The 25,036-nt window shown below is 48.8% G+C and overlaps 1 protein-coding gene across 3 annotated transcripts in view; it reads left to right on the top strand.

The window, feature by feature from the left end:
* Nucleotides 1–15,242, top strand: part of CD276 (CD276 molecule) — a 52,632-nt gene extending 37,390 nt beyond the window's left edge. The window contains exons 3-9 of one of the 3 annotated variants that reach the window (XR_011473358.1): nt 3,051–3,389; nt 3,558–3,854; nt 7,189–7,323; nt 8,392–8,433; nt 9,814–9,849; nt 11,542–14,301; nt 14,810–15,242. Coding sequence is in view for 1 of the 3 variants with exons in the window: in XM_070430629.1 (XP_070286730.1) it covers nt 3,051–3,389; nt 3,558–3,854; nt 7,189–7,323; nt 8,392–8,433; nt 9,814–9,849; nt 11,542–11,564 (872 nt within the window). In the remaining 2 variants the exon portion in view is untranslated. Of the gene's footprint in view, nt 1–3,050; nt 3,390–3,557; nt 3,855–7,188; nt 7,324–8,391; nt 8,434–9,813; nt 9,850–11,541 lie in introns of all 3 variants that reach the window. The other 2 variants (XR_011473357.1, XM_070430629.1) reach the window with 2 other exon arrangements.
* Nucleotides 15,243–25,036: the final 9,794 nt, after the last annotated feature.

Raw genomic sequence — 25,036 nt, 5'->3', positions numbered from 1 at the left:
GGTCTTGTTTTCTTATCTATTCAGCCACCCTATGTCTTATCATTGAAGCATTTAATACATTTATATTTAAAGTAATTGTTGATAGATACGTAGTTATTGCCATATTATTATTCATGCTTTTTGTTGTTAATCTTCTCCTAAGGATATTTTTTCCATTGATTTTTTAGAGAGAGTGGAAGGGAGGAGAAGAAAAACAGAGAGAAACATCAATGTGAGAGAGACACATCAATTGGTTGCCTCCTGTACTCACCCTGATGGAGACTGGGGATGGAGTCTGCAACCAAGGTACATGCCCTTGACTGGAATTGAATCTGTGACCTTCAGTCAGCAGGCTGATGCTCTAACCACTGAGAAAAACCGGCTAGGGCTTATCATTCATACTTTTGATCTTTTTTTCTTCATGAAGGCCCTTTAATATTTCATGTAATATTGGTTTGGTGGTGATGAACTCTGTTAGCTTTTCTTGTCTGGGAAGCTCTTTATCCTTTGATTCTAAGTGATAGCTTTGCTGGGTAGAGTAATCTTGGTTTTAGGTTCTTGTTTTTCATCACTTTGAATATTTTGTGCCAATTCCTTCAGGCCTGCAAAGTTTCTGTTGAGAAATCAGCTGACAGACTTATGGAAGCTCCCTTGTAAGTAACTCTCTGTTTTTTTTCTTGCTGCTCTTAAGATTTTCTCTTTGTCTTTAACCTTTGGGATTTTAATTATGATGGGCTTTGGTCTCGGCCTATTTGGGTTTATCTTATTTGGGACTCTGAGCTTCCTAGTCTTGTATGTCTATTCCTTCTCCAGTTAGGGAATTTTTTCTGTCATTGCTTCCTCTCTTTTCCGTCTGGGACCTCTCTGCTGTGGATGTTGATACATTTGATGTTGTCCCAGAGGTCCCTTAAACTATCCTAATTTTTTAAATTCTTTTTTCTTTTTGCTATTTTCTTTCTGCTACTTTATCTTCCAAATTGCTGATTTGATTCTCTGCTTCTTCTACTCTACTGTTGATTCCCTTTAATATATTCTTCATTTCAGTTAGTGTATTCTTCATTTCTAACTGCTTTATGTTTTCTATCTTCATTTTTATGTCTCTTATTTCTTTGTTGAAGTCATTACTGAGATCATTGACCATCCTTATAACCAGTGTTTTTGAATTCTGCATCTGGTAGATTGCTTGTCTCCATTGTGTTTAGTTCTTTTTCTAGAGTTTTGGTCTGTTATTTCATTTGGGATTGTTTCTTTGTATCCTTATTTTGGACGGCTCCCTGTGTTGGTTTCTATTTATTAGGTAGAGCTGCTATGCTTCTGGTCTTGGTAGAGTGGTCTATGTAGTAGGTGTCCTGTGGGGCCCAGTGGCACATTCTCTGTGGTCACCTGAGCCAGGTGCTCCAGGTGTGTCCATTGTGTGGATTGTGTGTGCCCTTCTCTGTAGTTGAGCCCTGATTTCTATTGGCATGTCTGTGGGAGGGATTGACACATACGCTGACTGGCTAAGGTCTGGCTATGAGTACAGTGGAAGAACTATTATGCAGGGGATTACCCTACAGAACAGGATTGCTTTAGTGGGGCTCCGGTGTGTCAGGCTCTTTTTCATTTCCTTTAAATCTCAGCTTAATAGCTCTAAGAATGTGCCTCACTACCATATTTAAAAGTATGGGCACTTTTTTCTTTCTGTGCAAGTTAATCATGTTTATTTAAGAAAAGAAAAAAGCACTTGTGATCCTTTCTCATCCAGAGAAAACCACTAATAACACTATAGTGCATACTTTTTTAGACTCCCCTTTCTAATTTATAAAGATAATACTAGAGGCCTGGTGCACGAAATTCATGCAGGGGGTGGGGGTCTCTCAGCCCGGCCTGCACTCTCTCGCAATCTGGGACATCTCTCTCGCAATCTGGGACCACTGGCTCCTAACTGCTCACCTGCCTGATCACCTCTAACCACTCTGCCTGCCTGCCCGATGCCCCTAACTGCTCGCCTGCCTGCCTGATAGCCCCTAATAACTCTGCCTGCCTGCCTGATTGCCCCTAACTGCCTCTGCCTTGGCCCCTGCCACTGTGGCTTCATCCAGAAGGACGTCTGGAATGACATCCAGAAGGTCGTTTGGGTGTCTGGTCTAATTAGCATATTACACTTTTATTATTATAGATATTCTCATGGGAAAATGAAACCAGAATAGATAGCTGTTAAGTACCTGCCAGTTGTTTGAAAAGCTACCACTGTACTTTCTAATTCATTGACATGTTTTCTTCCTTCCTATTCCTAATCACATGCTACTAAGGATTTGTGTGCTAGTGTGTTCCTCTCTTCTATTAAAATGTCAGCTCTGAATAGGTGTGACTTTGGTCCCATTCTCTTACATTCCTAACTCTTACACTTGGCAAATAGTAGGAGCTTACTGTATTTGTGTTGATTGAATGAGGATTGCAGCCAGTAAACTTACTTTAGGTCTCAGGCCTCAGAGAACAGGTAGATGGGGCTTGGGATTAACCCTGAAGGAGAAGGGGACCTGAGAGGCCCAGCATGTCTCCACCTACCTGACCACCCTGCCCCACCGACTCTGCCCCCAGGCCCCACCTTGGAGATACAGGTCCCCACTAATCATGTTTATTTAAGAAAAGAAAAAAGCAGTGTGGGTAGTGCTAAGGGGTGAGGGCGATGGTAACAGGCTTCTCTGCTCTCTAGATCTCCTGACTCAGGGCCTTGGAGACTTCTGGAAGGATGGAGAAGCGTTCACCTCTCAGCAGGGATGAAGGAAAGGGGAGGGAAATGAGTCCCAGCTGGGAGGAGAGGTTTGCTAGGGCCAGAGGCAGCCCAAGTCTGGCCCCGAGAATGGACCTTGTCAGACCAAGGCCAACCTGCTATGATTTCTGTCAGAAGATGAGGGAGACTCTATGTCTGGGAGTCCTGAGGCTCGATCTGCTTTTGGGTATGGGTAGAAAATGGGAAAGTGGAACGGGGCCTGGGGTTGATTGGGGAGGAGGTGTGGGAGGCTGCAGGGTGGTAGCATGGAGTGTTGCTACCCCCCCTCACTACCCTGCTCCTCCAACCTTGCCTTCAGGCGCGGTAGAGGTCCAGGTCCCCGAAGACCCTGTGGTGGCCCTGCTGGGCACCGATGCTACACTGCGCTGCTCCTTCTCACCAGAGCCCGGCTTCAGCCTGGAGCAGCTCAATCTCATCTGGCAGCTGACAGACACCAAACAGCTGGTGCACAGCTTCACGCAGGGCCAGGACCAGGGCAGCGCCTATGCCAACCGCACCGCCCTCTTCCCTGACCTACTGGCTCAGGGCAATGCGTCCCTGAGGCTTCAGAGTGTTCGTGTGGCTGATGAGGGCAGCTTCACCTGCTTCGTGAGCATCCGAGACTTTGGCAGCGCTGCGGTCAGTCTGCAGGTGGCAGGTGAGCACCAGAAGGGGACACCCTCCCCCTGAGTCACCCCTCTCACTTCCCTAGCTCCTTACCCATTGCCCAGTGTTGACCCCTGTTACAGCCCCAGGCACCCTGTCCCTCCACTGTGCCCCCTCTGTCCTTGCCTTATCTTGACCTCTACCCTTTGCCTCCCTCAAGCCCCCTACTCGAAGCCCAGCATGACCTTGGAGCCCAACAAGGACCTGCAGCCTGGAGATATAGTGACCATCATGTGCTCCAGCTACCAGGGCTACCCTGAGGCCGAGGTGTTCTGGCAGGATGGGCAGGGTGTGCCTTTGTCGGGCAATGTGACCACATCGCAGATGGCCAATGAGCAGGGTTTGTTTGACGTGCGCAGTGTTCTGAGAGTGGTGCTGGGTGCTAATGGCACCTACAGCTGCCTGGTGCGCAACCCTGTGCTGCAGCAGGACGCTCACGGCTCCGTCACCATCACAGGTAGGGGACTGATGAACTGCTAGGGAGGATGGAGGAGCCACCCCCTCTTTTCTAGATGCTGGGCTGGAATTTAGATAGGTTTGAATGTTCAGAAGACTTGAAAAACCATTTTCATACATTTTAGGTGTCTCAAATTCTCTCCCAAGAAGTCCTTAAGGACTTGCCTTAATGAACTGGTACGAGGCATTTGTAATGTTTACTATCCTAGCAGCACCTTAGGTGGCACTTATGCTTCTTATACAGGGAACCAAGTACTTGCCTGGAATATGAGGTGTGGTTGGGAGTTCTGGGGCAGCTCCAAGGCATGGTCCCAGCACCTGGCGAGGAAGTGTTTTCTTATGGGAACTTCTCTGGCTGATGGGAAGGCTTTGCTGCGTCCATGGGTGCCATTTGATTCTGAGACCCTGAGAGACAGCTGGGCTTCTACAGGTGGTCAGCCCCAGCAACGCATCAGTGTCAGCTCTTCTATAATTGCGCTCGCAACCCAGGCAGCAGTCAGAATGGCTGGGGCTCTCTCTGCTGCTCCTATGTGGTTAAATACTAGGTTGATGCCACAATCTCTGGTTTGGGGGGTCCTAGCACAGACACCCTTTCTCTTCCTTGAATGCCCACCTTAGTGGGCATCCCTTGTGCCTGGAGATGTGAAGCAGGCTCAGGCCAAGGGAAGCCGTCTCCGTCTGTGTTTGGATCTCAGTCTGGCTCCTCAGTTCCTCCCCATGAGCCAACTGACCTTTCCAGGGGCCTCCCCATGAATCTGGGTCAGGACAGCAGGTCATGCCCTGTTTTTCTTCCTATGACTTCCACTCAGCCCCCCAGCCCACCCATGTCCCAATCTGCACCTGGGCCTCAGTTTCTGCACAAGCCTCAGAATTCACTGACTTATTCCTGTCTCTTCTCACAGGCGGACCTGGACCTTCCAAGGCCTTCACTTGTCTTCTAGGCATTCAGGCTCACTCCTCCTTCTCTTTCAGGTGTTTCCTTCTGTCAAGGCTGTGTTCCCTCTGCCCACCCACCCAAGATGACCCCACCCTATTCCTGGGGACCCCCTGGGCTGGTGATCTTTGTGGAGAAGTCACTGCTCCAGGCTTTTGGATGTTCTGATGTTCATTGGCCTATTAAAGAACAGCATATTTTCTGGTGTGTTTGTAGGAAAGAGTAAAAACTATCAGATAGTGAGATTGACTGGAGTGGTCAAGAGAAGTCTCCAGGGACTGGTGAGAGTTGAGAGACCTTGACGGATCTGTGGGCTTCCTGGCAATTTGCACACTGGGCTGAAATGGATATTTGCCGCGCTGTGCAAAAAGGGCTTGTCAGTCAAATGTAATTGCAGGGAGAATGTTTACCCCACCAAAGACAAAGATCTTTACTTAAAACTTTAGTAACTAACATTTAGAGTGCTTTCCTTTGAGATGAGGAAACTGAAGCCCTGAGAGAAGAGAGGACTTTCCCCAGGCCACAGACCAGCGCAGTGGCACTGGCTCTTCTGGGGGTCAGGCACCTCTTTAAAAATTGGATAAATGATAAATGCAATAGCTTGTATATAAATTTTGAGGGTGCGTGGCCCCTCTAAATTCATGCCTGGGGGGTCTGTCGACCTTGGCTCCAGCACCCTCCAGTGAGCAGATGAACCAGGACCAGAATTCAACTCAGCCTTTCAGTCTAATTTTCTCTCCTCCCCACCACCCAGCCTCCTGTTTTTATTAGAGCAGGTCTGGCCTACTTTGGAGCCTTTGGCCTGTATTTCACTTTGTGCCTGTAAAACATTCTGGGATTGAAACTCAGCCCTCCAGCCTAGTCTCTCCCACACCTGCTGGAGGTGAGTAAAGCTGAGTGGGCTTTGTGGAGCAGGCACTGTACAGGGAGCCAGAAGACAAGGTCTGAGCCCTGCTCTGTCCTTTACCGGTTGAATGAGGGCAAGTCTGACCTGTGTTCTAGGCACCAGCCTACGATGAACACAGAAAGAGTCTCCCTCCCCCTGGGTATTTCTTTGACTCTTCTCTGTCATCGCTGCAGGAGCCCCACCCTGGGCTCCCCAGGGGTTTCATGGACTGGCCCTCCTGACTCCTCATATCAGCTGCTGTCCTCTCCTGCTTATCAGGTGATGGGTCCCTCTGCTTCCTATGTCCAGACCAGCAGCTTTGCCAGCCATGACAGCTGAAGGTGGCATCTGCCTCAAATGCCCTTGTCTATGCCAGGGCCTCCACTGGTTGAGGGCTGAGTTCTGAGGACTCTGCTCTCAGCACAGCTGGTGTGTCCTACAGGAGCCACTGGGCCCCCAGCTGCTAATGCCCGGTGCTCGTGTTCTCCAGAGTGCACAGGAAGGCAGCACTGTCTTTGGTTAGATTTGTTGTCCCCAAGGCTTCTACCCTGGAGCCAGCAGGAATCCAGGGCCTGGGCTGGAGGATGGCATGCTCAGAACAACTGCTGGCCCTGACCCAGGTGTGGGCACTTCAGCTCCTTCCATCTGCGGTGAGAGAGTTCACAGAACGGTCCTCAGCATTTCACAGAGAGATGCCCATGGCAAGCTCCTCACTCTAGTGCCCTCAGTGCGCATCCTCATTGACATGCAGGATCTGAAGACACTTTCCGTAAAGGGCTGGATAATAAATATTTTAGGCTTTATGGGCCACATAGCATCTCTTGCTGCTGCTGCTTTCCCACTTCCTTCTGTTCTTCCCTTTCCATTTCTTGGCAACCCTTTATAAAAAGTCTCTCACAGGCTATACAAACACAGGTCACAGGCCAGATTTAACTGACAGGCCTTAGTTTGCTGACTCCTGATCTGTAGGGTGGGGAATATCGCTAGGTGGGGCTGGGATAGTCAGGGAAGGCCTCCTGAGGAGGTGACTTAAGGTAGGTGGAGAGCTTGGGAGCACTTTTTAGGTCAGGGAAACTGACAGCAGTGTACGGTGGCTGGAGGGAGCCAGTTGTCTCTGCAGAGAAGGGCCAGGACATTGGTTTGGCTGCAGCAGAGGTTCCTATAGTGGAATTAGACACAAAGGAGGGGGAGGAGGGTTAAGTGGCAGCTAGATTATCGAGGTCCTTGAATCCTGTAAAAATGATTGAAACATTATTCTCAGATCCACAGGGAGCCATAGAAAGTTCTTGAGCATCATCAACTGAAAACTCTTCAACCCTACCAGGTTGAAGCATGTTCATACCAGCCATGGTCTGTCAGGGTTTGGAGGGTGTATGGGTGAGCAGGGAAAGGGCATGTGCATAGTGTTGGGGCCCAGAGAGGGTGGGAGTCCCCCATGCACCTTGGAGCCAGAGGGTTCTGACTTCATGGCCATGGGGGCCAGAGATGATGATTTCTCCCCACTGCCCCTCCCAGGACAGCCCATGACATTCCCCCCTGAGGCCCTGTGGGTGACCGTGGGACTCTCTGTCTGTCTTGTTGCACTGCTGGTGGCCCTGGCCTTCGTGTGCTGGAGAAAGATCAAACAGAGCTGTGAAGAGGAGAATGCAGGTGAGAGGGGTGTGTGGATGTGCGTGCACATGTCTTTGGGCATGTTGGTGTGCCTGTGACATCAATATGAGTTTTACTTTCCCCTGACAGAATGAATGTAGGTGTGCCAGTGGGGCTAGATTGTGTGTGTATGACCTTGGGGCTGAATATGTCTTGTGTGTGTGAATAAGTTGAGTCTACCTGTGAGTGTGCAAGTATGGCAGGTTGAATATGTATATGAGTGTGACTGAAAGCAGTGGTAGACGTGTAAGGGTGAAGTGTGAGAAGGTGATGAATGTGTCTGTGAGAATAAATCCCGCGAGTGTGACTGTGAGTGAGAGCACAGGTTTAGAAATTTAACATAAGTGTGAATGTTTCATGGGTTTGGGGTCATTATGTGAGGGTGTGTCTGCCTCAGAGAGGGAAGAGCCTGGATCTTCTGCCATTTGCTGGGCTAGGGTCGGTATGACCAGACTTTGGTGACTGGCAGGTGGTGAGCTGATCTCAGGAGATGGGTGGCTTGACCTTGGTAGGTAAGTTGACTGTGGTGAGTGGTGGGTGAGGGAGTGGACATTGATGAGTGGGTGAGTTGACCCTGGTTGGTGGTACAGAGGTTAACAGAGGTTTTCTTGGGTAAACATGAAAAGTAATGGTGAGAGATAAAGATGACTCGGTGTCAGAAAGGACAGTGAATATGTGAATGGGGAAGAGGCTGGTCAGTTGACAGATAGGTGATGCTTGTGCAGCAGTGCCTGGGTGGGCTGGTGGAAGGATGAGTGGACCGATAGATGGGTAGGTATACATGTTGGAGGGTGGTGATTGACTGGATTGGTAGGTGAATGGATGGGTAGATGATGGGTTCAGTGGATTGGTGAAGGTGAGTAGCTGGTCTTGGCAAGATGAGTGGCTGGGAACCCTTTATCCTGCCCCAGGACTCTGCTCTGTGATACTTGCTCTCAAGTTCTGACTCTGTATCCAACACTTGGCTATGGGTCAGGCCTGTTCCCCATTTACCTGCCTTCTGCACCCCCAGGTGGGGAAGTGCAATGATGGAAATGGGGCTGAGAAAGTTTTTGTTTGCTCTTCCAGGAGCTGAGGACCAGGATGGGGATGGAGAAGGACCTAAGACTGGTAAGTCTAAGCTTGTAGCTGGTCTTATTGGCTGAGGAAAGGACACAGGGACAGGGGAGAGGTCTTCAGGACCTGGAGGAGCCATATTTGCTTGAGGTTGAATGAAGTGTGTCCTGTGAACTGAGGCCTCACCACCCATGTGAGTCTGGTCTCTGCTCAGCATTAGGCTTGGAGGTGGCTCTCCCCTGATTCCTTCCCAGGTGCTGCTTCACCTCACCTGCCTACCTTTACCCATCTGCCAGCCAGTCCCACCCTTAGGGACCCTGCACTGTGGAGTCTGGTGGATTCCTAGGGGAGGGAGATAGAGCAGCCTGAGTTTCAGTTCCAGCTCCTGCTCATATAAGCTAAGTGGCCTTGAGCTTTGCTTCTCTGGGCCTTGACCTCCTCATCTTTGAGTCTCAGTTTTCTCATAAGAACTGCCTCCTTTCATTGAGTGTGTGGGTTTGATTAGATGAGGTAATGTCTATAAATGGCGTACTATCTTACGTGGTACCTAGGAAGTGCTCAATACCTTGGAGTCCTGTTACTAGGCAGATAGTGTAAGATAGTCCCATTCTGGATACAGGTTAAGTAACTCTGGTAACTTTGCTTCTTTGGGCTTCCGTTTCCCATCTGTAAATGTCATCCTGCCCTTGCCCTGATGGCACCAGAAGCTGGTTTTGGAGCTCTCTGAAGTGACAGGATAGGAAAGAGGTTTACAAAGGTCCTGGTGCTGTGGGGACACAAGCTGGGAGCCCAGCGGGGGGTGGGTGCCAACGTGCTGGTGTCCTGTGGTCATGGTGCCCTCATTGCCTTCCCTTCTGGCTCCTAGGCTGGGAAAGGCAGGTTCCTGCTGAGCCATCTGGGATGATGCTAGTTGACACCAGTTCCCTCCCCACACCCACAGAACGAAGGGCAAGAAATGGACACCTGGGACTGCTATAAATTATGCCAATTAATTATCTGCCTTTGGTGTCCGGGTGTGGAGATGGCTCTGGGATCAGGCCTCCTTTTTTCATGCTCAGAGGCAGATGGAGTTGAAAGAAATGAGAGCAGGAGCTGGTGGCTTAGAGATTTGGTCAGTGTCTGTTCCACATGGTCCTGGGGACTTCCGGGGACATCCGCAGCCTCTCTTGCTCCTTATTTCACTGTGTTTGTGGAGTAGATACCACATCTCTATCTCACTGGAGGGCAGGCAGTTGTTCTCATTCGACTGATGCAGAAAACTGAGGCCTAGAGATGGGAGTGATAAGCCACAGAGTGGAGCTGGGACTTGGGACAGCAGCCTAGGCCCCCTTTCTTGGTGCCTCCTCCTCCCAGTCCTTCTATCTCTCCACACCATCCTCTACAACACAACTTTCCACAGTTCCTCCTAACTATGTGCTTCTTCCTTTTTTGCAGTCCTGAGGCCTCTAAAACACTCTGAAAACAAAGAAGGTAATGACACGTGGCACTTGAGATTGTGTGTGTCTGTGCACTTGTGTGTAGGAGGCACGGAGGGTCATGGGGGAGTGATTACACCCCTTGCTAGTGACCTGCTCCCCAGAAGAGCAGCCTCCACTCCCTTCGCACCCCCTAGTAGAGCTGCTGGGACCTTGGTTACTCTGCCCTCTGAAGCGTGGGGTCAGACCAAACCTGGGTCCAGCAACCTCGGTACTTGGGTTCTGGCTAGGAGAGAATTCAGAGCCAAGACCCAGCTGTAAGAGAACATTTATTTAGTAAATCATAGAGGTAAAAAAGTAATTCTAAAAGAAATGCACTTAATAAACAAGTTATAGAGGTAAAGGAAGGGCCCTTGGAGCTTGGGAGTGAGGCAGCAAATGGTAAAGTGCCTGGCGCTGGGAGGGGGACGGGGAGGGAGAAGGAAAGGGGAGAGGGAGGGGAGAAAACGAGGGGGAGAGGGAGAGAAAGGCAAGGGCATGTTCTCAGAAGGGAGAGCGCACTGGGTCCTCCATCCTAAGGGTTTTAAGGGTGGAGAGTTTAGGGGGGTCCCAGGGGAAAATCTCAATAGAGTATTCAGCAGCTTTCCAGGTGTCCTTTCAGGGTCTAGGTCTCCACTGATTGGCTGGTGGTGGTCAGGGCAGGGGGTCATTATCCAATGCAGCTGGTCCTGAGGTCAGCCATAGCTGGTTTTGTTGCTTATCTGGGCCTGGAACTGAAATCCAACTGAGGCCTAGATGTTATCTCTAGGGAGGAAAGGTTACGGGATCCAAACTCCATAACCAGCCATATGCTAGGGGAGGAGAAGTCACCCTGGGGGCGAGGTCCCACCCTACAATTGTCCTTTGCTAGGCACCACCCTGGTGACCTTCTATACCTGGCCTATTGTCCTTGCTCTGCTCATGTCTATCTAACTGCCTATTACAGACCTGAGTGGCTTCCACCTAGAAAATCAAGGTTGGTTGCCAAAGGTTATGGAGCCTTAGAGTTTTTTCAAGTCACCTTGGTGTCCCTGTTAGGAATTCCTGGATGCTCATCCCTTCATTGAGCTTTCCTCTGGGTCCCAGGCTCTGGACTTGCTGGGCAAGCACAGGGGCAGTCCACAGGAGGAGAGCTATTTTCCGGGACAGACAGGACCCCAAAGAATGGGAGAGGGAAGGGTGGGGTCACATATGTCCCTGTCCTCCTCCTAAACTCTCCATTCAGGGCAGGAGGAGAGTGAGGCCAGGGCTATGAATCCACGAGGTGCCCTCTACATGGAGACAAGGGGGAGGAAGGTTTCCGGCAGCATGGCTGCTAGGGATAGTGGCGTGGGGAAGAGAAGCTGGAAAGGGTTTCCTGCTGGAGGACAGAAGAGATGGGAAGGGAAAAGTGTGCCAGGCAGAGGGGCCAGTGGGAGGGAAGTGTTTGAGTTGAGTGGACCCATGGGGATTGGTGAGGACTAAGCAGTCTCCCTCAGGCGCCCCGGTGGTCTGTCTGATGCCCAGCTCCAGTGTTTGTGTCTTTCCGGGCCATGGGGCAGCGCTTAGTGCTGGGGACTGCTAGCTGGAACTCTGTGGCCACTCCCACACACACTGCCCGCTCTGAGGAATGTGACCATGTGCCTGGGCTTCTGGCACTCTCCCAAGAGTAGAACTCAGGCACTTAATGCTCCTCCCCCCCTTTTTTTCTAACCATCATGAAATTTAGGTGATGGACCCGAAATAGCCTGACCAAAGGATCAGGGAGCTGCTGCCCTTGCCTTGGGCTCCCCCCTCTGCCTGCACTGGGGCCTCTGTGTGAGCCCTGGGCTCGGGCTTCCTTGCCACCAACAGATGGCTCCCATCTTGGCGAATCTACTCATTCTGCGGAGGATGTGATACAAGACCACTTACAGCCTCATTTCTCCAATGGACACGACTCCCAAGTCATCCTGCTGCCTTATTTCTTATGGACACAATACACAGACCCCACCACCATGTTTCTCCAATGGATACGCTACATGGACCATCTGGCTGCCTTTTTCTCTAGAGCACTCAGCTTTCAGACTGACCCTCTGACTTGTTTCTCCAAAGACATGATACATAGTCACTCCTCACCTTGTTTTTCCAGTGGCCCTGATACACTAGCTCTCACTTCTCAGACTTTCTCCCACCTGCCTGTAATCCGTATCCTCAGACGGGGCACTGTAGCCTCGTATCGCCTTGAGTCTAGCGGTGTCTCCTCTTGCTTTCTCCCACGCCGGCTTTTCCCTCCTCCACTGAGTGAACACAGGTCCCCTCCCAGGCATGCAGAGGCACAGGTGCACATGCTGGAACACGTACAGGCTCCCCCTGGGCCGGTCTCTTCTAAGGTGCCCTGGTCTGTGCCCTGTGAGCCCCCCTCTGCCCACCGTCCCCGCGGGAAGCACGTGCTGGTCACACTGGGTCCTGGGGATCAGCTTCTGTTCCTCTGCTTTTCTGCCTTTTGCTTATTCATTCAAGTAATGTTCACTGAGCACCATGGGGGTTGGCACTGTGTTAGGTGTGGGGAACCCTCCCTGAGAAGACAACCTGCTTCCTCAAGGACTTGCCCTTTAGCTGCAACCCTGTGAGGAAATAGCAGTTCATGAGAGGGACTCCTGCCTTCTCCCTGCTGTACCCCTCTGCTGTGCCCCCAGCTACCTAGGTACCTCACCCCATCCCATCTCTGGTTCTTACTCAGAGTGGCAGGAGGTGGGTAGAAACCTGGAGAGAGGGATGGAACCTCTCGCTCTAACTGGTGAGAAGCTGATGTCCCCAAAGTGTCTTTTCAGAGTGAGCAGGTGGGCAGTCAGGCAAGACCAAACAGACCCCAAGAGCCCAGCAAGAAGGATGCCTGGGGCCTCGGCCAGGGGTACAGCCCCTCCTCCCTTTCCCCACCATGGTGCTATTCTGGGGCTGGGCAGACATTTCCTGGCCTCTCTTTGGCCAGCCCCCAGCCTCTGGTAGAATGAACTTCTGATGTTCTCCCACTGACACAGCTCCCTTCACCAACAGTGAAGACATGGGGATTTCTAATTTAAATGTGGGACTCTCAGGAATTTCATAAACTGGGGGGAGGCGGGGAGGTACTTGGGGGAAAATAAATGCCTTTGTAGAAAGCTTTTTCTCTGTGAAGTGCATGGAATAGGGCCGGGTCAGGACTCAGCAGGAAGGATTCCTTCCTGGACATCACAGCTGGACCTCCTTTCACCATCCTTACAGCACTCGGTCTCGGGAGCCATGTCGCCCCTCCCTGGCCTCAGTTTCTCTCTTGGTAAAGTGAAGTTGGCCATGTAGAAAGGCCCTTTGGTTACTGTATGGGGCTCCACTCACTCCTAAAACACCCCATAAAGAAGACTCTGACCCCAGGTTTGTTTAGGGCTTCGGCTAATACCCCATTTTGCAGTTGGGGAAGCTGAGACCCAGTGAGAAGCTGGTACCAGGAAAGGAGTTCTGCGTGCTATTCTTTTTAATAAAATTTTATTATTATTATTGGTTTTGGGAGAGAAAGGGAGAGGGAGAGATAGAAACATTGATGAGAGAGAGACATTGGTCGACTGTCTCCTGCATGCCCTTCACTGGGGATCGAGCCTAAACCTGGCCATGTGCCCTAACAGGGAATGGAACCAGTGACCTCTTGGTTCATGGGTCAACACTCAACCACTGAGCAACACTGGACTCAGTGGGCCTGTGACCTGGAGCAAGGTGTTCGCTTCCGTGGGCCTTCTTTTCTTATATGAAAAGTAGGCCTGAGGTTTTCACCACTTTCCACCTCCAAAGACTGAGAAGGAGGGGTGAGCATGGCAGGCACACAGGCGTCCAGAGAACCAGGTTCAGGTCGCAGGCGCTTGCAGGGTGCTCGTGTTATTTTCCCCTGGAGCACTGATCTCAGCGCTAGCCTGCCCGTTGGTCCCAGAGCTCCACAGGCCTTGGGGCGGCAGCAGGAGCCAGGGATGAGGGTCAGGACACTTGAATTTGGTTCCTGGCTCCACTACTAACCTGTGACCGAGTCGTCATACTTCTGAACCTTAATTTTCTTACCTATTAAGTAGGGGGATGAGTCCTGTTCTGAAAAGTATGTGACATTCTTTGCTAACTGGAGCACTTATTATAAAGTAGGTGGTCCCAGGAGTGATAGGGTCACCTTGCTTAAAGTTCCACCACTGGTTTAGAACCAAAAGGTCCGTGAGAGTCTCTGCCTTTGCTTCCCCCATCTACCACCTCGGGTTTGCTCACATTACTGGACTTCAACCCCATAATAAGATGGGATGACAGTAGTTCATTTCATAGGATTGTTGTGAGGGTTGGACAGGCAGTGGGTAAGAAGACACTGCAAACTATAAAGTACTGGGCACATAGTAGGGCTTATCTTTCCTCTCCTGCAGTCGAGGTTGCACACTCTTGCTCCCTAGGCGATTTTGTGGCCCAGAACAAGCTGACTGAATCAGTTTGTCCATCTGTAAAACAGGTATGATTACCAGTGCTTTTCCTTTCTAACAGGGCAGGTTAAGGCTTAGAGATGACACTGTATTAAGTGCTTCTAGGAGTGACCTAGCAGGTAAGAGACTTGCCGGGGGGGAGGAGGGGCTGAGGAAGGTGGCCACTAAGTTCCCTGTGACAAGTACCCAGAGAGCAGTATTTTTAGCTGCCCTTTCTGGGCAAAGCTCCAACTCCTGCATTTTAATGGAGAAATAATTCTCACAGTGCGTCAAGCTGTAGCCTGCAGGTGTCACATCCATATTAAAAAGAGGACAGAGCAAGGGTTCATTTGCCTGGCTTGAGGTGTGACTGGAATTCAACTCCAGGACCATTTGTAACCAAGGCTGTGAAGACCAATTAGCATATCTGACCACTCCAAGGAGGGACGAGGGACGAGACTGGTGGGAGTGAAAACAGCATGGGCAGGGGCCTTGAGTCACCCTGTCTTTCTCTACCTGCCTCTTTCCTCCTTCAGAGTGCTCTGCTTCTATTCACAGGCGTGAATGGTGCCTTCCAAGAGGTCTGCTCAGGGGTAGGCCCCTGACCGTGCTCATCCCAGGAGGCAGTTGTTGAGTGGGATGCTGATCCTTGTGGGCCAATGAGCAGAGACCATGGCTGATCTGAGTGGGGCAATGTCCACATATCCTGTTGCAAAGCCCAAGTATTAAACTGAGATATGGAGCCAAAGTTTGCCTCCAGTAGCCAAACCCCAAGCCGCCAAGGACAGGGAACCCACAGAGAAGCTGGAGGCTGACATGAAGTGAGGAAGCAGAATGGATGGAGGTGGGGAGCAGCAGATCCAAATGCAAGCAAAAGAGAAATGTATAAAGTGCTTGTCCTCACCTCCAGTCTCCTACTCAGAGGGAAGCACTATCAAGGGTTTGCTGTCCTTCCAGACTTTTCCCCAGGTTACACATTTACAAAAATAAAGTCAGACATACTATTCTGCAACTTTCGTTGTTTTTTTCTTTACCCAAGTCAGTTCTTCTGTTTCTTTACTTTTTAAATGAGGTGTAACATACATCTAGTGTTTAAAAGACACTAGTTCTCAATGTATAGCTCCATGAATTTTCACACAAGTATCTCTACCCATGCAACCATCATCCAGGTCAAGATATAAAACACGTTTAGAATCCAGAAAGTTCCCCAGAGCCCCTTTGTTATGCAAAGAGCCAAGGTCTGAGAAAACCTGGGGGTATTGCTTGTGGATTTTAAAGAAATAACTCGGAAGCCTAGCTGTGAAAGACACGGGTTTACTACGTGCGCACGGGTGGTGGCTGAGCAGTGTGGTCTGCAGCACAGGGTTCACAGCACACGGTTGTGTAGAGGGTAGGGAACAACAAACAGCACAGGCCCGTGCTCGCACACAGCTGTGGGAGATCGGAGCGCTAGCTGTTTCTCTACACTTGTTCACAGCCCAGGCAGTTTCTCTTTGGCGGTTTCTTGACGGAGGAGCTGGCCAGGCTCCCAAGGTCAGTCCCAGTCTGCTTACTGATGGCCTTCATCATATTCCCACAGGGTGGGAGGGGGAGTTGGAGCTTGGGAAGGGGCGGCCCCAGGTTCTCACATACACACATGCTCCCCAGTCAATGGCCCCACCAGAGATATTATTCTGGCTGCTTTCACCACAGATTCATTGTGCTTGTTCTTTAACTTCATATAAGTGGAATCCTATAGTTTCCTCTTTCAGAGTTCTCTGCTTCTGGCTAGAGCCCCTGGTGCATGTACATGAAATATTTAGCAACGATCTCAACCATTGGCACCAGGTACCTCTATTCTTAAAAACCTAAGTGATTCTAATGTGCAGCCAGGGTTAAAAACCACTGGATTAATGGGATCCAGAGCTGTATCTAGAATAATATATTCTATTTTGTGTCTAGCTTCTTGCAAAGAGCTCCTCATTCTATTTAAATTGTTACATAGTATCTGATGGTACTACTGTTCTGGAATATATTTTGCCAGTTCTTATATCTAGTTTGGATATAAACAATGTGGACTTGTGCTAGAGTTTCTACAGTATGGAGCCCATTAAGTGGAAACTTGGGGTCACAGGCCTGTGCATTTCAAATGTTGGCAGAGTTACCAATTGTCTGGGCTGCCTTTATAGCCAGTCCCTGTGGCAGCAAGAACCTGCAAGCAAAGAACATTTAGGCTACCAGCAAAACCGATTCTAGGTGGGGCAGGAAGGCTGCTGGCAATTCCCACCCTAGCTGGTCAGGGATGGAGCCTAACTTAGCAGTGGATGGGCCTGTGACCATCTCTTCCTCTCCCACCTACTCTGGACTGCTTTCCCCTTCAGCATCTGCCTGTGGCAGCGACCGCCTCCGTTCCCGGGAAGCTATCTTCCCATTTCTGGCACCCCAGTCCTGGAGGGGAGTGTGTCTGCCTCCTGCTGGATGAAGTGGTCTGAGCGTGTGCTGGGGCTGTGCTGAGCCCCGCATCCTACACTTGGAACACCTGACCATAATGGATGGAGGCGGTTCATCAGCACCTCGCTGGGTGTAGGTGCCTCGGGGCAAGTTAAATCTGCTCTTGTGTCTGAAGATGTTCCTAACCTGCCATTTGGTTCCACCAGCTCCAGGTAATTGTGATGACATTATTTCACCGCTAATGAGGTGGTGCTTGTTAGAGCATTGGAAACCCTGGGTCTCATGGGGCAAACAGAGTGCCCGTGGCTTTTGTCCTCAGCCTTTCCCCAGCATCTGAGCAGCAAAATAGCCCCCTCCCCTCAACCTTCCTCAGCTGATATGATTTCTCCACCCCCACTGCCATCCTCTGGACATGTTTGTTTCATCACTGTCTTTTTAGAGTGAGGCCCTGGCATGGATTGTAATATTTCAGGTCATAATAGAGCAGTCTCTCACCTCCTTGATCCTGAGTGTTATGCTCCTAGTGATACTGCTCTGGGTCCCATTAATCCAGTGGTTTTTAACCCTGGCTGCACATTAGAATCACTTAGGAGGCTTTTAAGAATAGAGGTACCTGGGCTCCCTCCCTAGAAGTTCTGGTGCAGTTGGTTGAGATCATTGCTAAATATTTCATGTGCACACACCAGGGGCTCTAGCCAGCCTTACAAGTTAATGTAAAATAAGATTCAGAGGACAACCCTGAGGAGAGATCTTTGAGACCAGGCACCTGAGATAAGCCAGCTCTTCTAAATGATCACTGAATCAGTATCTGATAGTACTACTGTTCTATCAGATTTGCTGCTCAGATGCTGGGGAAAGGCTGAGGACAAAGAGGTGTTTGTTTTCTCACTAAAGGATGCACAGAAAATACAGGTGCAAGAAAGGTTGAGGGACAAGATCATGGTTAGATTGGAGAAGCGGGGGGAGGGGAGCGTTCCCTGTGTTGTGTGGCCCAGGAGAGAGCAGGAGCCCTGAGTCCCATCCCTTGGTCAGACCAGGTACGTAGGCTCTGGTAGAGTGAGGAAGGATGGCTTGGACAATGGCTCAGTCCTTTTCAGTTCAGTATAGGAAATGAGGGGCCCTCACCCCTTTCTCCCTGTGTCTCTCTCTTTTGTCACCCCCAGTCCTCCAGATGTGCACAGCCTGTGGCTGGTTCTGGCTCCCTCCCACCTTCCCTCTAGCACCATGTTCTCCGTGAGGTGAGGGCCATCTGTCCTTCTCCTGGCAGCACTCAGTCTGTGTGCGTGTGCCAGGCTCAAGAAGCAGCTTTCACACTCTTCCTGCTTTCTTCCCTCCCTGTCTCAAATTTGCTTCTGCTCCAGGACGTCCTGGGGCCTTTACTGTGCTGCAGACCTGTCGCATCCAGAGTCATCAGAGCAGAGCCTCTCTCCTCTACCACTGCCCCCATTCACCTCCTGCAGGGTCTCTGGCCTCTTGTCCTTCCTCAGGCTCAAATTTTATCTAGCCAGGGTTTACCTACCTAGTCCCATAATTCACAGGCCGTCAGACTCCCATCCTGCCTCTTGTGCTTCAATATTCTCTCCTAAACAGTTTCTGCAGACTATGATCCCTAGTCTTGGGGTGCTGGCAGGATGCATGGACATGGGTCTCTGCCAGCCACTGAACTACATTTTGCCTCATTTGCTAAGATAATTTAGTGTAATTTGCTGCTAACAAATGATTGCACTGCTTCTTGTTCCTCTAGCTTTCATAATTGCTTTGAAGTCTATGTGCTCATGATGGCAGCTTGAGCAAACATTCCGGGAACTCACAGCTGGCCAGGTTGCAGAGGGAGCTCAGCCTCCTTGCGTGACCATGCCAAGGGCCTTGGTGACCCAAGAGGCCTGGCTGGGGTGCTGATTGCCTGGGTGTCTCTCTCCATGCTGTCCTGAGTGTCCCCTGCCTGCTGCAGCAAGGAAGATCTGGGTCAGCCACAAAAGAGAATGTGCTAGCAGCCAGGGATTCTGGACCCCAGGTGTTTGTGGAACAGGCTCTGCCCTACTGGGAAAGGGGTCATTCTGCTCTGTTGGGAGGATGGATGATGAGGGAGAAGGGGACAGAGGTGACCTGTGGAGAGCAGGCATTGTATGGACCATATTCAATCTTGGTCATAAGCCTTTGCTCAAGCTCTTCCCCTCATGGACCTGCCCTCTGTCTCCTCTGCCCAGGCAAATCCTACACATGCCCCCCCTTGTATCACTCTGGTCTCTGGCTGCACCTGGTGTTTTACAGCCATAGCAAGGCACTGGCTCCTTCACTCTTCTCTGGGAGTTCATCTCTGCAGAGCAGGGCTGCATTTGTCCCCTGCCAGCCCAGAGCAAGCAGGGAAGTACCCAAACCACATTCATCACCTCTGACTGGAAAGGACCAGGCTGAAGATTACTTCTGCACTACCCCCTGAAAATAGGATTTCCCATCAGTGACTAATGGAAATGAGGCTGCCAAAGGTACTTAACCTATTTAAAGCAATAAACTATTTTGAAAATCTCTTAGAAGTCCCCATTTGCCCATAAATAATTGATATGGTAATTGCAAGTCATTCTCTATTTATATTTACCAGAGAAGATTCCCTAAGCCTTGTTTGACCACTGCCCTGTGCTCTGTGTGGGAGACACTCCCTGATAACCCTTGGGGAGCTGAATGCTCTGAGACCTTACAGGTAGCACCTGTAAAATAGAGACAAGAATCGTGCCCCCTTCCCTGGTTCACTGAGATGGAAAGAGGTCACCCAGAGGATGGAGGCTCTGCAGGGCCACCTCATCTGCACTTATGATGCAGGGTGACCCTGGAGGCCTGGCTAGGGTGCTGATTGCTTTGGTGTCCTCTCCATGCTCAGGGATACCATTTACAACCCGTTGTATAGGTCTGAGCAGATGGCATCAAGCATAGCCCAGACAAAGCAGAGAGATTTTCCCTGAGAAATAGAGGGGGGATAGGCAGCGAGACAGGGTGTTTGGGGGTGGGGTGGGTAGGATAGAGATGGGGGTGGGAGGATGGTTCATTGCTCAGAGGGTGATGGCAATAGAGAAGCTCCAGGCACACGAAGAAGCAGCCATGGCTCCTGGGTATTAGCAGAACAGATCAATGTCATCCTGTAGCCTGCGGGTTGATTCTGCTTTCTCAGTGTTTAATTGGCTTGTTGGCTTTGGCTTGTGGAAGAGAAAGAGGCTCTTTTCAAGGAGAGGCACTGAGTTAGAGACAGCCATAGTGCCTCCCTCCAGGCCCCACCCCCATCAGAGGGAAGATGGGGCAGCAGGCAGATGCCTTTCTTACCCCTCCCAGTCCCTGAACCGGCTCTCCTTGCTTGCTGGAGTGAGGTGAGGCAGGCCGATGCTCATGGAAATGTCTGTCTGGCTCTGCTGTTCCTGATCTGACATGGCCCTGTATGGTTGTGAGTGGGAGAGAAGGAGTAGATGAGGGAGTGGCAGAAGAGAGCAAAGGACAGCATCCACACATTTAGAAACATCAGCCTCTTCTCTGCTGTATCATTGAGCTCAGAGAAGAGGAGGAACTGGGAGCAGTTGGGAGCAGAGCTCAGAGGAGGACCCAGAAAGCTCCTGATCTGGCTCAGTGCCATGGCCATAGGACTCTGTTATATAGCTCTATGTGGTTCAATTCAAGGACAGAAATATGCGTATCTGCTCAGCCTCCTCCTATAAGGGATGGTACAACCTAATAATGTGGGCTCTTCCTTTTTGCAGTCCCCCACAGTGCCAGCCCTCTGAAGGAGTGAAGGTTTCCGTGGTGGCGGTAGCCCCACAGCAGAGACCTTACAGGTCTCCTCTCCTCCCAGCCTCAGCAGCCTCCTCTCTGTACCTGTGGTTCTCCTAATAACCACCTTTAAACTAGTTATGAAGGCAACTTCAATGAAGCAGCACAACATTGCTTTAAAATGACTTTCGTTTTCTAATAGGTAACTTTGGCATGAGCACTGATTCCCAAGCTCCTCGGGGCAGGCCCACAAGATGAAGCCCCAGGTTGGGCACTCAGGGCTCTCTCTTAATGAGCTAAGCAGTGGGGATCCCTTCCCTCTCTGCAGGAGAGGACAGGCCTGGTGCCAGGTGAGGAGGTGTGACAACTGGGCAGAACTCAATGACTGAATTCTCAGGGAAGGGGTCAAGGGAGTGAGTAGACCGGCTGAGGCTCTGGAATAACTTACAAGGAAGGAGCGTGCTCTATTCCACACTGGAACCTCTCTGGACCACAGTGTGTGAGGTGAGGGTGCTCCAGGAACAGCTATAGCTCAGGAGCATGAAGTATGAGGAGGCTTTGAATCTAGAGTCCAGAAAGCCCAGATGGCCTCGGCTCAGAGTCTGGGCCATGCGTCCTTGTGGTCCTGTGTGGGTATCAGAAACACCACCTTGAACAATTCTAAAGGACACCATTCTCATGGTGTATTCTTGGGAGCTGTGCTGAAGGGCCATTTTGCATGGAATGGGTTGTAAATAGTACCCCTGGAGATGTACAGTGGTCCTTGCCGGTGCCCTCAACAGCCTCCAGTGAAGGAAGTTCTGATAGGTCTGGGTCAGAAGGAGCCAAGGGTACATGGCTGGCCAGCAGGTTGTCCTGGACGGCTTCTGAGGCAGCCTTCTGGGGCTGCAAGCAGTGGGGAGCTGGGGAATGCAGATGCTGGTGTATTTAAGCAGACCTGCTTGTCTGAAGCTTCATGGGGCCTTAGAATGTGCCAACTTTATGGAGCAAAGGCACTTTATTAAGCAAAAATTCTCTTAACTGACATCTCACAATGTCCCATCCAACACTTGAACATGGAATTACATGGTGAACAAGTTATCACTGTGGCTGGTGCTCCAGTGGACTGATGGAAGAGCTACAAGGCTATTTGACTTGAAGCTTCTTTTATGAAAAAGTATGAAGTCTTCCCTCAGCCCTGCAATGTTGCCTCTGAATTAGAAAATAAACAAAGCAAAACAAAACAGGGTGAGTGTTTTGGCACTTCCAACAGAGGTCCCACCTCAAAGAGCAAGAGGGTCAGGTCTCTTTTCTTCCAGAAGACACCCCCTCCTTTGGGAAAGACTTTGGGAGTCATGGCCCCTAAATCAGAAATGAAAGAGGTGGAATAACAACAGACCCTACAGAAATACAAAGGATTATAAAAAAATTACTATGAACAACTCTATTCCAACAGACTAGACAAGCTAGAATAAATGGACATATTCCTAGAAAAATATGACTTTCCAAAACTCAATCAGGAAGAATAAAAAATTCTCAATAGGCCAATAACTATGGAGGAATTTAAAGCAATGTAATCAAAAAACTTCCAGCAAGCAAAAGCCCAGGGCCAGAAGGCTTCACAGGGGTGTTACTAAACATTCAAAGAAGAATTAAACCTATCCTCCTCAGACTATTCTAAAAAATTCAAGAGGAAGGAACACTTCCAAGCTCTTTCTATGAAGCCAGCATCACCCTAATCCCAAAATGAGATAAAGATGCTACAAAGAAAGAGAATTACAGGCCAATATCCCTCATGAACATAGATGCCAAAATCCTCAACAAAATTCTAGCAAATCAGATCCAGCATTACATTAGAAAGATCATACACCATGACCAAGTGGGATTTATTCTGGGGATGGAAGGATGGTACAATATCCACAAATCAATAAACATGATAGATCACATAAATAAACTGCTAGATAAAAATCACATAGTCATATCAATTGATGCACAAAAAGCATTTGACAAAATCCAACACCCTTTCTTGATAAAAACCCTCAGCAAAGTGGGAATAGAGGGATCATACCTCAACATAATAAAAGCCTTATATGACAAACCCACAGTCAACATCATACTCAATGGGCAAAAACTAAAACCATTTCACCTAAGAACAGGAACAAGACAGGGATGCCCACTCTCACCACTCCTGTTTGACATAGTACTGGAAGTGTTACCCATAGCAATTAGACGAGAAGAAGAAATTAAAAGGTATCCAAATTGGAAAAAAGAAGTAAAACTGTCATTATTCGAAGATAATGATATTGTACATAGAAAACCCTAAGACTCCATAAAAAATTATTCGACTTAATAAATGAATTTGGCAATGTAGCAGGATACAAAATTAACACCCAGAAATCTATGGCATTTTTATATACCAGTAGTGAACTTACAGAAAGAGAGATTAAAAAGACAATCCCATTTCCCATTGCAATAAAAAAAAAATTAAGATACCTAGTAATAAACTTAACTAAGGAGGTAAAAGACCTGTACTCGGAAAACTACAGGACATTGAAAAAAGACATAGAGGAAGACATAAACAAATGGAAGAACATACCGTGTTCATGGATTGGTAGAATCAACATCATTAAAATGTCCATACGACCCAAAGCAATCTATAGATTCAATGCACGTCACATTAAAATACCAATGTCATATTTCACAGACCTAGAACAAACTCTCCAAAAATTCACATGGAATAAAAAAGGACCCCAAATAGCCGCAGCAATCCTGAGAAAGAAGAACAAATTAGGAGAAATCTCAATATCAGATATCAACCTATATTACAAAGCCACTGTCCTCAAAACTGCCTGGTACTGACATAAGAACAGACATATAGACCAATGGAACAGAACAGAGAACCCAGAAATCAACACAAGCCACTATGCTCAATTAATATTTGACAAAAGAGACAAGAGCATGCAATGGAGTCAAGACAGTCTCTTCAATAAATGGTGTTGGGAAAATTGGACAGGTAATGCAAAAAGAATGAAACTAGACTACGAACTTACACCATATACAAAAATAAACTCAAAATGGCTAAAGGACTTAAATGTAAGACAGGAAACCATAAAAATCTTAGAGGAATCCACAGGCAGCAAAATATCAGACATATGTCATAGCCATATATTTACTGATACAGCTCTTAGGGCAATGGAAACTAAGGAGAAAATAAACAAATGGGACTACATCAAAATAAAAAGCTTCTGCACAGCAAAAGAAACCATCAACAAAACAACAAGAAAGCCCACTGAATGGGAGAACATATTTGCCAATGTTATCTTCGATAAGGGTTTAATCTCCAACATTTACAGGAAACTCATACAACTTAACAAAAGGAAGATAAACAATCCAATCAAAAAATAGGCAAAGGACCTAAATAGACACTTTTTGAAAGAGGACATACAGAAGGCCAAGAGACAAATGAAAACATGTTCAAAGTCACTAATCATCTGAGAGATGCAAATCAAAACAACAATACAGTACCATCTCACACCTGTCAGAATGGCCATCATCAACAAATCAACAAATGACAAATCTTGGCGAGGATGTGCAGAAAAAGGAACTCTTGTGCACCGCTGGAGGGAATGCAGACTGGTGCAGCCACTGTGGAGAACAGTATGGAGTTTCCTCAAAAAATTAAAAATGGAACTCCCATTTGACCTAGTAATCCCACTTCCAGGAATATAACCCAAGAAATCAGAAACACCAATCAGAAAGGATATATGCACCCCTATGTTCATAGCAGCACAATTTACCATAGCTAAGATTTGGAAACAGCCTAAGTGTCCATAGGCAGATAAGTGGATTAAAAAACTGTGGTACATCTACACAATGGAATACTATGCTGCTCTAAAAAAGAAGGAACGCCTACCATTTGCAGCAGCATGGATGGATGTGGAGAGCATTATGCTAAGTGAAATAAACCAGCCAGCGAAAGAGAAATATTACATGATCTCACTCATTTGTGGATTATAATGAACATAAACTGATGAACAAAAATAGATCCAGAGACAGAGAAGCATCGAACAGACCTTCAAACCTCAGAGGGAAGGCGGGGGTGGGGATAAGGGGGTAGAGATCAACCAAAGGACTTGTATGCATGCATATAAGCCTGGACACAACACCAGGGGGGTGAGGGCTTGTGCTGGGGGTGGGTGGGGGGAGTGGCTGGGGAGAGGCCAATGGGGGTAAAAGGAAACATGTAATGCTTTAATCAATAACAAAAATTTTTAAAAAGTTACATCTTCAACCAATAAAAACATTATAAAGGTTTCAGGTGCACAGTTCTATAACACATTATCTGTACACTGTATTGCATGTTCACTACCCCAAGTCAAGTCTCTGTCCATCACCATTTATCTCCCCTATACCCTTCTCCACCTTCCTCCACGCCCCGCTCCTCTAGCAATCACCACACTGTTGTTCCTGTCCATGAATTTTTTATTTTTTTGCTCAATACCCCCCAACACCCCCACTTCTCTCCCTTTCCCCTGGACCCTGTCAGTTTTCTCTCTATCTATGAGTCTGTCACTACTTTGCTTTGTTAGGTCATTTTGTTCACTAGTGAAATCATATGGTATTTGT

Source organism: Myotis yumanensis, unplaced genomic scaffold (genome assembly GCF_028538775.1).
Source record: "Myotis yumanensis isolate MYYU_CA2020_CCGP unplaced genomic scaffold, mMyoYum1.0.hap1 SCAF_1, whole genome shotgun sequence".
NCBI lineage: Eukaryota > Metazoa > Chordata > Mammalia > Chiroptera > Vespertilionidae > Myotis > Myotis yumanensis.
The sequence above is the reverse complement of the archived record's forward strand: the minus strand, read 5'-3'. Positions and strand labels throughout refer to the sequence as shown.